We start from the raw sequence: 15,223 nt of genomic DNA, 5'->3' as shown, positions 1-15,223 counted from the left end.
GCTATTAGAAGTATTTATTGTACTGTTAATCTTATAAAAGTAATGGTCATCTGCTTCATAGTAGTGGGAATTTTCACACATATGTTACAAGGAATACCGACAATGTGCATGTCACTCACTAAAGGACTAAGATCCCTTGCTACAATAATTTAACAATGAGACATAGTTTCTGACTCCCTTCCAAAATCTATATCGTCTAGATAATCCATGCATGTATTTAAGAGCAAAGAGAAAATACTTGCTGATGAAGCATTTTTATACTGTAGTTGAATTCTTGATGGACAACCAGATGATGCAATGATCTATATAGTCTTATTATCTTTTATATTTTATGGGTTATTATATTTGTATCCTGTATTTCATTTGTTGGAAAATCCTATGCCTACATGTAGTCATCAAGTAAATGTTTTCTAAATGATTTTACTGCTGAATTGGCACTGACTTATTTTTTAAAATCATTCTGAAGGAAATAAAAATAAGGCAATTGGTTAAATGTTCGTAAAAAGTTACTCACTTGGGTCTGTAAGTATGGAACAAGGGTTTAGAAGACTCACTGGAGTTCAATTGTAAAATTAGAAGTTGTTTTAGTTAGTTACTTGTGTGGAAGGAAAAAACTTTTCTGACGAATTAAATGTTATTAGCCACTAGCATTGAGATTAGAGGGGAATAAATGGGAGTAGATAAGAAGGCAGGGGATGTATCTTACTTGAAAACAATAGATAACCAAACCTTTGGTTGTGAGATCATCATCAGGAATATAAAAAATGTAATTTCCTGGTAACCCTTGCATTATACTTTCTTCATTGTCATATTATTATGTTATATTATCCCTTGGTCTGAGAACTAAATATCTTAAATAAGAGAGATAATCATATTTAAAGCTATGGTAATTAAATGGTAAGCATAACATTATATAAATATTTAAATGCATTTTTCTTTCTATGAAAGGAAACTATTATAGCATAAATGACGTACAACTTCTATTGACTTTGACAGGTGGACTTTGAGAAGATGCAAATGACAAAGCCATTTTATGGAGAGCTAAGAAGAAGGCATTATCCTGGCTTGTGGGTGCAGTACAGAAAATCAGAAAACCAAAGCTACCTCCATTTTAAAGTTCATAGATTTCAGGTAATCAAGGAGCAATTTTTGATATAAATGAGGTCCTTAAATAAATTATAGTACAGCACTGCATTAGCTGACTGATGATCTATTATGCCCTATTGAATTTTGTGTTGTCTACTTTGAGAGACTCACCCACATCTCTGTTGAGCAATATTTTGAAATATTTCTTTTCTGGTAAAAATTGAAAAGAATATTGTGCAATGGAGTCAGATGGTCTACAATAACCTAGTCATATACATATACATTTAAAAATTAGCTAGTTTTTCACTAGTGAAATTAGAGATCAGAATCACACATATACTGCTCAAATACCACTTATTATTATTAAGTAATCTGCCGGTTAAGGTAGGTTTTGGATGGACACAACTACCAAATAAATATTTTGTGACTCCTAAAAAAAAAAACACAATCCAGTAACCTACTCTTCATCAAGTCCCTCTTTATCTCTCTGTGTGCTTCCTTCAAATACCACTGGTAATGTAATATTTATGATATTTGTTGTTCAAAGAAAAAATTAAACTTTTGCTGTAAATACCTGCATGTATAGTTATGGCACACATGTATTGTGTTGAAACTTGGGTAGTTAACAACAGTAAAAACAAATTAGTATGTATTATGGGACTGAAAATAATTGCTTTGATAACTATTACTTTGTTCTTTTTAGTACTAATAGTAAATAGTGTGTCAGACAATATAATAATGAATCAAAATATATCTAAAAATATTCATTGACTGAAATTACAATATAAAGCACATGTAAAATTTCTTGCTTGCCAAGTAAATAAACAAAAAATAGTAAGTAATTGTGCTAATGTTTGTGCAAAATATGGATGTGTGTCATAAACCAATAAGTTCATTGATTATAAGTGCTTGGAATTTATTTCTTCAAAAGGTTTGGTCTTTTGGAAAAAGGGCAAGGCATGTATAAAATATATCCGCAGTATGTATGGTAAAACCATGCACAATGTGATTTTAACAAAAAAAAACACCATTGAAAAATTCATTGAATTATATTTGGTAGTTGAGCTCATTTGTTATATTTTGCTTTTCATTGAGTAAATTGATTAAGCATATGTGTAATCATCATTTCCGTTTATTGTTGTCAAGGAAGGACAGTTGTTGCTGGAGGTAAAAAGGGAATGATCACTTTTATTGAATGTCCTATTTTATATTTAATACCATTTTCATTGTAACATCACCTTAGCCAGCATATTTATTGTGTTCTTTCTATGTTTTAATAATTTTGGTTGTGTGTTGGTTTAATAGTATGTGTACCAGTATGTTTTGTTATTAGAAGTGTTGAAATATCAACCATGGCATCATGATAAACCCCATTCACATATTTTGATGAAATATGTTTCAATCATTATGTTAAAGCAATCCATATATCATAATATGGATTATATATAAAAGCACATTTTTAATCACTTTTAGGTAGATAATCAACTTCATGATGCTATTTTTCCCACCGTGATACATCCCACACCTATTGCACAAAGGATTGTTCAACGATTTGGTACAAAGCCTTGCATTGAACTACTGCTAATGAAGAGGCATCGACCACTCGTGAATCAAGATATATATAAGTAAGTGGAGGCAATCCTTTAGCAATGTAGTTCTCTGACTAGTACTTACTCAAAATAAAAATAAAGTAACAATATGTTTGCTCTTTCATTAGGTATATCAAGATACTAGTCCAGAGTTTCTCAGTTCAAATAGATCGAGGATTTCTTCTCACAATTAGTGACATATTTTCTGCCTGGCAACCAGAAGAGAAAGCATCTGTCAGAATTAGAGCTGATATTTCACTGGTGCATGCGCCATTATCTGCAATAGCATTAAAAGTAAGTGCTTGGATCTGGCATCTTTTTCTAATACTCTCTTTCATAAATACATGTGATAAATTAAATGCTTTCAAAGCGTAATGAAATGCTATTTCTATAAAGGTGGAACATGTTAATCTAATAGGAGGATTGTTGGGTTACTGACTGGAGGGCCTGGGATCAACTCTGGGTGATGCCTCCTGACACCTTCAGCTTCATTCAAACTGTGATTTTTTGGGTCCTAAATTTTCCTATTTTAATATGGTTAAAGTTGTGGCTTAACTGGCTAACGCACTTGGCTGGACATCTAGGGATCCAGGTTCAAATCCTGGTCAAGGTGAAAGTGAATGTTTGATGCTCAGCTGAATCACTCATCACATCATCCATAAACAACATTACATTTATAGGGAAGGATTCCTCATGTGGGTAGTATGTGAAAAAAGGACACAGTCGTTGGGGACAGAGAGGGAGGGAGAGGAAATGGGTGGGGAAGGAGCTGATGAATGAGTATAAAATGTATTGATATCTCTTGCTCATAATGTGAGAATAATTGGATTGAGATCTTTAAACGCTTAACAGAATACCCCTCCGTGAAAATTCTTTCAGGAACAGTGATGGGAAACGTACTGTTTATCATCAAGTTATGGCATGGTATGAAATGCAGAGAATGTAATTGAGTGAATTTGTACTGCAAGTAACCATAAAATAAAAACGTCATAATGTACAAAAATAAATTTACAAGTTTTAAATACTCGCCATAAGTAGAGAACTCAGGAAATTTTCAATCATATTCAAGAAATTTTTTTACCAAATCAGAACTGTCAAGGAAGCTGGGGTGATGATGTTTAATATATTTTAAATCTAATTTTGAGACTTACTAAATTTATTTAGTGGCACATGATGACACATAAAGTGCCAATCTATGGCATGCCCATAACCAATGCACCATTAATCCTGTTTCGCCTTGTGGAAAATTGCCTTTTTACCATTAATTACAGGTGAAATTTTTGAAGGTGTTATGTTTCATAATCTTCTATGACAGCATCATTATATGTTCAAAATTTCATTTGTACAAGCCTTAGTGAACAGAGTGAACTTTTAAATTTGTGAATCAGTGTTACTCTATGGCTTACTAAGTTTTGAAAAACTTATTTTGTTGTTTATTTTCAGTCTGCAAGAAATGACCCTCAGACAGTAATAGAATACATCCACTTGTCTCCCCTGAGGATTCAGTTCAGCTTTTCACCTCGTGGGACTGTTTATCACTCTGACTCATCGGCAGATGTATCACAGCGATCTAATCTTTCCTCTGACCTGCTTAATCTCTTCCTTAACACTTTGGGGGTGGCTCTGACAGAAGTTAAGGGAGTAAAGCTCAAGTACGTAATTTTTATTTTTGAATCAAGATGAGTTTAATATTACTTATTTTGTTTTAATTTTTTACAATTAATTAAACTAAATGAACATGCATGGGAATGCACATCGTATGTGAAGGTAATTCCTTATTTATGCTCTAGGAAAACCCCTATAAACTTATATTTAAAAGGCTGTGAATTTTGATTGAAACCTAGATATTACATTAGCTGGCATCAATAACCATTAAATGATGGTTGTCCCCACACAGGTATTTCCAATATGGTACCATAAGATTTTTATGTCCTAAGGGAATTATGTGTTACGTTAAACGTGGATCGTGAAAACAATAAACTGTGACTTATTAATTTTGCATAATTTTAATTGCAAAACCAGCAACTAATGTAATTTATTCATTTTTTATGCCCAGAAGGGTCTCAAATCTCATAGCAGTCATCATCTTCTAGAAATATTTACTATTATTACCCCATTCAGTAGGGGAAAACCTGATAGCTTTGTAAACTACATACCTGTAGCTTTTTTGTAAGTTCACTTGTTAAAACATGGAAGTATTTTATGTAAGATTGACTTGAACCTGGTTCACATTGAGCAGTTTTTCTTGATGCATTCCTTGTGTGGAGCCTTACTGGCAGCTGTGCATGGTCACTTGCAAAAAAACACTGCTCCTTTCTGGCAACTCTGGTGGCTACCTTGCTGGATTGTGATGGCCTGTTGCTTTCTTTCCTGGTAATTTGCCGATGGCTTTATCTGACAGCTTTCCACTCAAATGAACTTCATAGACAATGAATTTTGTGTCCAAAATATGAGGTAGTTACTTTTCAAGTATTGGTTTCCAACTTCAACTTAGTATTTTTTTGCAATCCTTGCAGAATACAAAAGAATCTGTTGTTTTTCCAATTTTCAGGCATTGCAAAGTAGCTGCAAGTTCTGCTCAATGTGAAATAGAGTATCTCATGACAGTGTCTTGTTTTTTAATTGAAGGGGTGATCAGTTGCAAAAGTTACTCCAGAACATATCAGTGCATCCTGATAAATGTGTACGTCCTGTTGTTTTACAGAACTCTGAATCTCCAAGGCTGTAATTTACAATGTATTAATGAAAAAGTAATTTCACATAGTTGATTCATGTAAATCTGCCTAAAGATTTGCTTAGTGTGACTTGATTTATCTTAAGTACACAAACTTGCATATCTCAATTGTTTTTATAACATTTTTGGACATCATTTTCTGAATTTATACAAAGTAGGAAACAACTGTCTATACCATCGCCTTCTTTTCCTTGCTCTGTAATCCTTTCTCTTTGCTAGCCATTACAGCAGCATCAGCTGAATGATTTCTTCATGCCTTATAATTCCCTCTATTTTCTCTCTCCCTCTATCTTGAATTCCCTTCTATTTGTAATTGCTTTTAGTGTTTACAAACTCCACGTCTAGGTCTTAAAAACTAATGTTTTTGGCATGCCTATTAGCAGGTGACCAAAATCCTTTTTGGAGTATCATTTTGGCATGGCATTATTCTATGACCAATCTCAAGAGCTCTGTCCCCTATCTGTGTGTGAATATTGAAATAAACCCAGCAGTGAGTAGCAAGCAAGAGATTAATCTTGGTAACCATCAATGAAAAACACAGTGAAAACCTGGCTTGGTACCTTGGTACCTGGGTTAATGTACTTTTTGTAAAAACATGAAATTTGAAATTCTGTCCAGTGAAGGGAAAAATGTGAGGACACAACTTACCCATTGCAATTTTTTTTAAATATTGTGTAATGACACAGACAATAATGAAGAGTTTTAAGAGGTGCCTAATTCTCCACTCTTGTAAGACTTTGAATACTGTTCCACAAAATATACTAATGATAAAGCTTAAACGATCAGGATCAGAGGTGAAGGGTATGATTGTTTTAAGCATAATTTTTAGTATAGAGTCCACCTAGCTAATCTGGTTGATACTTCCACCTGTTTTTCTATGGTAAGGGATATACCATCAGGAATATTTTCAGTGGTATTTTGGAAAAGATAAAAATGACCTTCCTTATAGTTTCAATTCAAATCCTTTCATAATGAACTGAGCAAGGGAAAATGTCATGTTATATTTGAATTGTCCCAGAATTAAGAAGTTTAGTTAGTGGTAAATGGTAAGCCTGGATATTTCCTGTAGCTAAGCTACAGCCTACAATTGTAGGAAACTCAATAAAATGATACATAGTTCTCTAAAGGCTTCAATAATGATTTACATAGTTTTATGGGTATCTTCCATATTGGCAGTCTACAAGAGAAAATGATTTTGTTACCAATCTAACTAGAATCCTCAGGTCAGGTCTGTTGTATATTTTTTAGCATTGTTTACTTCCAGTTTGAGAAGATAAATTCTATTTTTATTTTACAGAATGGCTTTCTTTGAGAGACGAGGCCTGGTGTGTAGCTATGGAAGACTGAAAGATGAGGCAATGACCCATTATATCTCCCAAACTTTGCAACAGTTTCATGTAATTGTACTTGGGTTAGATGTACTTGGAAATCCATATGGTCTACTGGTTTCAGATTTTACTCAAGGGTTAGGAGACTTGTTTTATGAGCCTTACCTGGTAAGTAAGAATGTATTTTTTTCTTTTAATAATTTTTCGTCATTTTCATGAAGTATGATGTCTGAGATTAATAAAATTTTCAAAATAGGGGATGATGGAAGGACCAGAGGAATTTGCTGAAGGGATATGCTCTGGAGCGCAGAGTCTCCTTGGACATATTATAGGAGGGACAGCTGGCTCAACATCACTTTTTGCTGCTTCTTTTGGTAATATGTTGTCTGGTTTCAGCTTTGATGAAGACTATAAAAAGGTAGGTAAACTAATGGAGATCCTACTTGTATAATGATTCTTGTATGTAGATTGAGTGGGAAAGCTGTAATTCTGGTACTAGAATCTTCATGCCGCTTTCATTGACCATATTGAGAATCTATATTTACCACTGAAGTTAACCTCCAGTTGTTATTATATATTTTAACTATTTTCTAGCTATGTACCAATTATATTGCTATTTTAAGGATGATTAAGATACCCTCTGGGTATACAAGTAATGCAATAAAAACTTACATGTGGAATTACTAAGTGTTTTGAGTTCTTTTAATCATAAAGCAGTTCCTAAAAATCATGCCAAAAACCATTTCCTAAAAATCTGACTTTGTATATGTGATTCATAACTGTGCATTACAAACCTGAATGAGAGACTAAAGGTTTTTGTTCCTAAATTTTGCTTCCTTGGGGTTGTGCTTAAGTAATAAGTTATTTCAAGAAATGAATTAATTTCCATAGGCTTACCAATTCACACAGTAATAGGACAAAACTATAGCATAAGTGTGTTTGTGTTCCTCTCTTGGTGGAGAATTTACTGTGCCTGGTTTTTGCCAGTTAAGAAGGAAAGGTGTAGCACACTCCTTGGGATTTGTGTTTATGGACCCTCATTAAATACAAAGTTTCTTTTCACTTATAGTTCTGACACTAAGACCTGGTTTTATAATGACTTGTTAAATCCAACTGTTAGTTTATGTGAATGTTAATTTAATGTGGAGATTATGAACAGCCCTGATTCTACAGGGTGCGGCTGCATAACTTCCTTTTTTAAATGCAAACTTGCATTGAAAGAAGGAAGTTATGTTGCCACACACTGTTTAAACAAACAAGATTGCTTGTTATTGAATAGGAACACTGTTACTACGGTGACAGTGTCCATCAGTTATTCAGCTGTTTAGCAGTCAGTTTTGAGCTAAACTAGCAGTCATATGTAAAACTGAGTTTTGGGGCTTAATGGAAAATAAAGTTAACCTTCAGTTTAACAAACATATTATAAAACCTCGCCTATGAGCCCCTTAGTAATATGTGAAACTCCCTAAATGTTTCTTTAAAATTTCTAATGCTAAATTATTAATCAAGAAAATATATTTAAGGCCTAATGTCATATCACTATAAAATGCAACCTTTTTACTAGTGTGTAATATGACTGGGAAGCCTCTACTGTTTATTTGCAAAAGCAACTTGAAACTTATTATTTACTTTGATATTGCACCTTTCTCTTTATTGAATCATTTCTATAAATTTTATAGATACTTGATAAATTAGGAACCAAAGAGTAAAAGCATATTAACAATATTAATACAAAAAAAGGCAAAATTTCCCTAATAATAATTGCAGTATCATAGAGATGTAATGAATTATATATCAATAAGAATTATTTTGCAAAAGTGATATTTTCCCTTTACTTTCAGAAAAGGAAATTTGGTATGCAGCACAACAGTGATCTGCCAGAAACTATTTTGCTAGCGGGTAAAACATTTGTTATGGGCGTGGCTCTTGGCTTATCAGGAGTTTTCACAAAACCTATTTTGGGTAAGTAATGGCTTCTTCTTCTCTTCACTCTAAGGTTTTTAATTGCCAATTTCATTGTGTATAATTGCAATGCATACATTCATTCTGAAAAATGGTAAGTTGTCTTTGCTTGTAAAAATACATTAATAGTTACATTAATCAATTATATATTGTGATGTTTCTCAGGAAGTAAATCAAAAGCAGAGAATTATATGAAGAACACTTTTTTATGAATAGGATATGAGAATATAATGTGAAGTTATGATTAGGTTTTTAGTATTATTTCAATATACTCTTTATTTTCACTTTTGGTATATGAATTTGCTCATAAAAAACTCTTGTTACCTCATTGAATTGGTATTTTATTTTTCATGTGCCGAGAGTATGCAAGCTTGTAGCTAAAAATGTTGGTAATGTTCTTCAAATACTACTTGTTGTGCTTAATATTCAGATAATCCTTTGTGTAATTATTATAATACTATCTAATTAATTTTCTTTTATTCCTGATGAGGTTAGATTCAGTTGACTTAAAAAAGGAATATGAAAAGTGGACAGTCATTTGGTCTAAACTGTTTAAATTATTGATTCTATTCTCTGGCTCTATCAAACAATGGGTTGCATAATCCAAGCTGGATGTTTAATTTTTCATTCGCACAATATTTCTTTGTTATTCTAATTTGTGTGCTAAGTTGTATTTTAGCAACTGTGTCCAGTAATTTACTACTTATAGTATGCCATTAAACCTTAAAAGTACATATTTGAATTAATATAAAAATTACCATGACTTTTTGAAGCTAATGTGATTTGAATTGAACTAGCAATGAATTCTTACTGTCCATGTGGTATATACACATTTCAACCTTGTACTCACCAGTTCTCAGACAAGTGGGTAATATTTAAAATCCTGGACCAACATATATTATGAGCATGATATATTCATTGCTTTTCTTCTGTTTGGTGGCTAAGTGAATTTCTTTTTTTATGTGTTTCCTTGCTCCTAATTTTTAAAAATCTCGATGTGGAATCTTGAGCCATTTAACTGTGTTGTCCCTTTTCCTATTGGTGGTGATTAATACTCTATTTTTCAATTTGCATCTTGTAATGTGGACAATAGATAGAGAAGTTACAGGTATGGAACAACTGAATACATATCTTTGTAAATATAATGCATTACTATGTGTAAATAGCCTCCGATATAAGTGCTTGTAATTAGTTGTTATAAATCAGTTGAAATGCCTCTTAAAAAATTGATACACCATTTGTGAAACCAGTAGAGATTTTTTGCCATAGTATATTGAGAATTAAAATAATACTAATAGCTGCATTCTTAGTTGTGCCATTATTTGATGTGGCATGTTGTGCATTTCTTGGAATAATAGGTATTCATATACTAGATGAATGAATTCCCATAGATAATTTTAGTGAAGCTTAGCCTTGAAACTTTTGGTCATAATCATGCATGCCCTTAGCACTATGAATGTGTGAAAGGAATACATTGTGCCAATAAAAATATTGAAACTCCTGCATGGTTTTCAAGTAGAACCCTTTTTAACTTAAATTATCTATACTACTTATATAATGTTAGCTGCCCTAACAATTATCAATGGCCACACTATGCATTTCTCATTTCATCTTATAGCATTGATGAAAGCAGGCATTGATCTGTTTCATAAATGTTAATAGTTGAGGACTGCAATCTTTTGCAGGTAGTGCAGTTTAGTGCGGCAATTAATTTTGCCCAACCCTTGGCTGGGCTACTTGCAAAAAACACTTCAGATTGTTTGTTTTATGTTTATATTCTATGTGGTAAATTTATCTTAAATTAATCCCTATAAATTTCAGTATTTCCTTTGTTCACTTATACAAGCATAAGATTATAATTATACCACCAAAATATAATTAGGTAAATTCACAATGATCAGTTTAACATCATACACTGTATGAAAGTAAAATAATGATAAAAAGTTATACCAATTTTCTTTTCCAGCACTTATCTCTCTGCACTTGTCAAAATTTTGTCAATAGGCATGGGAAAATATGAAACTATATCTGAGTTCCTCAATGCAATTAAATGTAAATACTTTCGATTTCCCAATTCATTTCTTTAGGTTCTGACTGTGTATGGTGAATTTAAAGTTCTGAAGTCATTCAAAGTAAATTTGACCTTGAACTGTTCTACATATTTAGTGGTGTACCAATTATCCATGATAATTGAGTTGAAGGTTCAGGCTGATGATAGATAATCAGACATCAAGTTCTGGGCTATTATACCATATTTTCAGGGGCACATTATGTTTCTTCCATGTACTCTTCAGTAAAGAGTGTATTTGATATTTTATCCTTTTCGTTGATCCAGTCATTTCATTCCACTGTTCCAAAAGTTTAAAAACTTTACAATTACTGCTAACTCACTACCGGCCATTCTCATACCTCATTTTGATGCAGAAAAATCAACATTGGAGGTCAATTGGGCTTGATAGTCCAGTTGGTAGAATGCTGGGCCCCTTGACTGTGGAACCTGAGGTTCGATTCCCAGGCACATCTCTAGGCACCCTCAGCTTTGCTCAAGCCATGTGATTACTAGGTACCAGATCTTTCTGGGAAACCATAGGCAGCACAGGGAAAGGAACTGCCACCCCTACCCTGATGTGTGAATTTCATACACTACTGGGCTTAGTATTGGGCATGCTCTACCTTCACCTACACACTGACCCTATGGTTAATAACTGTGGTTTGGCTTTTTTTGTTTGGTTGGAAATTCAATGCACATGTGATGTCATCAGTCCCAAAAGTCTTTCCATTTCTTACCTTCAATGTATGTAAGTTGGCCAGTAGATTTAAAAAAATTATTTTACCTTAATTATTGCACTATTGGCATGACATTTATAGACATCTCAATTGGAAAAAAACAACCCCACTGATTTGTAAATATATCCCGGAATAAGTACATTGGTTTCACATTCGCCCCGCTACCACTCACCTGAAAGCAGAAAATAATCAATCAAGAATGCATTAGCTTGGGGGAACAAGGTCCTAGAGTTTCACATATATTTTCTGGTGGTCCACCTGAGATGGTCTTTCAGAGGATCCAGTTGTATGCCACTAATAGTGCCTGTGGTGAACCTCTACAGAGCTGACAGGTCAAGGCCACCAACTTCCGCTTTCTCTCGATAGTCCAAATTGCTTCTCACCACACCTCCACGCACTAAAATATAATTACTTAATGAACATTCAAATAATATTTACAGAATGTTTACAGCAAAATTTGGCTTTCCCTCTTTTTTAAACATTTCTGAAGGAAACCAGCATTAAATCATTGATTAAAGAAGTTATGCAGTCATTGCACTGGTCATATGCATTGGTCATATTTATATGAAGGATCATTTTAGAACACATTTTTACGATCCAAATTATGTGAATAAATTACTTGAGTGTGGAAGGACAAACGTTTTCAACAAATTCCACAGCATTATCCATTAATATTGAGGTAAGAAGAGATGAAAGGTGACAAAATGGTGCTAGCTCAGACTAATGGACAATCTACCTATTGGATAACCAGACATTAGGCAATTTGTGATCAACTGTTATGCTTAATTGTTGGGGTTAACATATTGGCGTTAACACAAAAAAGAATATTTATGTATATTTTTGCTGCAAAGAAGTAATCATATGATTAAGACTTCTTTTCCGAGTGACCAAAATAGTTCCATAAAAAAACACTCCAGGTGACCACCATTACAAAGTGAAGGATTTTCAATGTTTTTGTTAGCACCTGAACTTGCTTTCAACTCTGTGGTAAATTTGAGCTTGCACTTTAGATATTTTTGTGAAAGTTAATGGAGATGGGTGACAGGAGTCAACTGAAGTTATTAATCTAAATGAATATCATACTTATAACATAACCATAAATGGTTACATATCGCCTTGAATATACATTAGGTGTTTGAAACCCTTCACAGAAGGACTTTATAATGAAATAAAATGGGACTCAAAGAAAAGTCGGCCGTTTCATTAGAAATCGCAATGAATGCAGTGCAATGCAGAAATTGCAGTGCCACATGGTTATTGGAAAGCCTTGGTTCAGAGGTAATGGGAACAAGAAGATTGCAGGTGTGATTTAAACTTGTAGAAAATTACAGATAACTTGACTTTAACACTAACACAGAAGAAATAATCCTAGTGCTGCATAACTTTTGTAAGTGAAGCCACTTTGAGAAGGGAAATTGACTACAGAATTAGTTGATGTAAAATCATATTTACCTCACAATTTCTGAACATGACAGCTGGAAACATAATTAACCAACAAATCAAACAATAATTATTCACTTGGTTACTACCCTCTGCCACATGCCCCAATGATGGGTTGCAGGGTGAGAAGTAGGTGCGAAATATTTATCTCTTATGAAATTAGTGATACCATATTTTATTATTATGTTGCTTAAATTCACTTCTCCCCATTGAGTTCAACAAGAGTTCACACCTCTCAATTTTGTGTATGAGTATGTTGATCATTTCAATGCATAGGCAGAAATTAATTGATGGAGATAATTAGTTGAAATTTAACTTACAATTAAGTAATTATACATGTGATGAAAAGTTAAGTGGAAAATATTTTAAGGAATAAGCCAGCTACTTTGTCATAAATATCACAAGTTATTTTTGAACTCTTTTGAAATAATTTCTTCTTGCTTGAATGGCTTATGATATTATACGTATGTATCCAATAGTGTAATTTATGATTGAGCAAACAAAGAATAATTACACAATCCTTAGAATTTGTCAGCATTGCCATTGAGAAAGTCAACCCTATGCGTGGGCCTACCTGGAAAAGAGTTGTCGATCCCATGCTGTGTGATTTGCTTTATGGGAAAGGTGTAAGAAATATGACCTAGGGATTTAAAAGCTGAGTATACAGTGATCCTTCCACAGTTTTTTGGGGTGCCTTAAAGTTTTGTAAACTTCCAATACTGACAAATTCATAATCAAGTTTCAGGACAATGTGCTCTTTTGTACTCATCAGTAAAAAAAATATGATCACCAAAATTAAATTATTGACAAATTATTCTTTGAAAAGTAAAGTTTCATCAATGTGGTAATTACCTCATCACAGTAATTTAATTTTACTATTGCACTTGAATAGCTAATAATGAGTCATTCTAAGCCTTTGCTCAAAAGCAGATCCAGTAATGCATGCCACTAATCTGCATTTGCATGTGATGTTATTTTGCATGAGAAAATGTTTGTCATTTTTTTAACCATACAATCAACTTTTCAATTACTCACTCAGCATGTTGATTTCTACAGCATATTTATAAATGGTTTATCATGCTAGGGGCGAATTCAACACTTTCTGGAGGAAATCATGTTTTCATTATGGTCCTTATCATAAATATTACCTCGGGCAAAACAGGGATCCAATTAATATCCAATTTCCAGCTTACCCATGTATTACAGTACCTTTTCATGCTGTGGAGAAACCTATCCTTCCAATTTCATTCTATGCAAAAAATTGACCCAAAGAGTAAATTATGTATATGTTATTAATTATAATTGAGTACATCTTAGTAATATGAAATAATCAATACACCATTGTAAAGTTTGTTGCATTAGTTATTAGTGTTGCCAGTGTTAATATTAGAGCGCAAACTCACTCAAGACCTGGGAACTGATTTAACCTTGTATATAGCGGAGACTATGGATGTATCATCTCTAATTTCCATATGTATTTTAGATTTACCAAAATCATAAGAAAAGCACATTCATCATTACTCTTTAGTGTGAAAAATTGTGTTCATATTTCATGTATTGAAAGGGTAACAGGTTTTTTTTCCCAAAAGTATAAGACTTTAATCATGTTAAGAGTATTTAAAACATATATATTGGAAATAGCTCATACTTGAAATCAATTGTTTTAATCATTTTAAGTTCGAACTATGAAGAATTGCAGTGTTTTGTGCCTTTGCAAAAATACTTATGTTACCATGGAATTTCTGTGCATCATCTTTTTACAGAATGCCATTGCATAAGTAATTATTCCTAATTGGATTTAATCATTTTTAATAGTGTTAGTTACTCGTGAACAAGTGTGATGTTTCTCATTGAAGCTCTGTACTGTAACTCTAGGAATTATTTCACCATGAGTCTTAATGTTGATTTTCTAGAAATTGCCTGAGCCAATTGAAATGAAAGAGACATCAACCTTTAACTTGTTTGTCCTATTTAAAGGCTACTAAAATATAATTTTTTTACATATTGTCAAGGTCATGCTGCCAGGGCAAGGAAGACAAAAATAGCTAAATTTTTACAAAGAGCTACATCAAACTTTGGGGCATTTCCATATGAGCAACGTTCATTTGATTACTGTCAAAATTTAATGAAATATTGACACAAGCTTTGCAAACATAATAAAATTTCAAAATTTTCCCTTTTTTTAGAGGTATTATTAATTTTCTTGAAATATTAGAAAGGGTTGAGAGTGCTAATTTTTGGGGAGTCCAGGGAGTTGATTACACTTTCACTGCCACTGTTTCAAGTGTTGTTGCCAC

General features: G+C 33.0%; 1 protein-coding gene across 3 annotated transcripts in view; it reads left to right on the top strand.

Annotated features, from left to right (window-relative positions):
* LOC139691480 (intermembrane lipid transfer protein VPS13A-like) overlaps positions 1-15,223 on the top strand; it is a 140,309-nt gene that overhangs the window by 112,901 nt on the left and 12,185 nt on the right. For 2 of the 3 annotated variants that reach the window (XM_071589321.1, XM_071589319.1), the window contains exons 55-62: positions 997-1,131; positions 2,560-2,711; positions 2,804-2,969; positions 4,119-4,327; positions 6,707-6,905; positions 6,994-7,155; positions 8,579-8,699; positions 9,793-9,807. In XM_071589321.1, coding sequence (XP_071445422.1) covers positions 997-1,131; positions 2,560-2,711; positions 2,804-2,969; positions 4,119-4,327; positions 6,707-6,905; positions 6,994-7,155; positions 8,579-8,699; positions 9,793-9,807 — 1,159 coding nt within the window. The remainder of the gene's footprint in view (positions 1-996; positions 1,132-2,559; positions 2,712-2,803; positions 2,970-4,118; positions 4,328-6,706; positions 6,906-6,993; positions 7,156-8,578; positions 8,700-9,792; positions 9,808-15,223) is intronic. The other variant, XM_071589320.1, reaches the window with a different exon arrangement.

This window comes from Hetaerina americana, unplaced genomic scaffold, assembly GCF_022747635.1.
Source record: "Hetaerina americana unplaced genomic scaffold, ioHetAmer1.1.p SCAF_36, whole genome shotgun sequence".
NCBI lineage: Eukaryota > Metazoa > Arthropoda > Insecta > Odonata > Calopterygidae > Hetaerina > Hetaerina americana.
The sequence above is the reverse complement of the archived record's forward strand: the minus strand, read 5'-3'. Positions and strand labels throughout refer to the sequence as shown.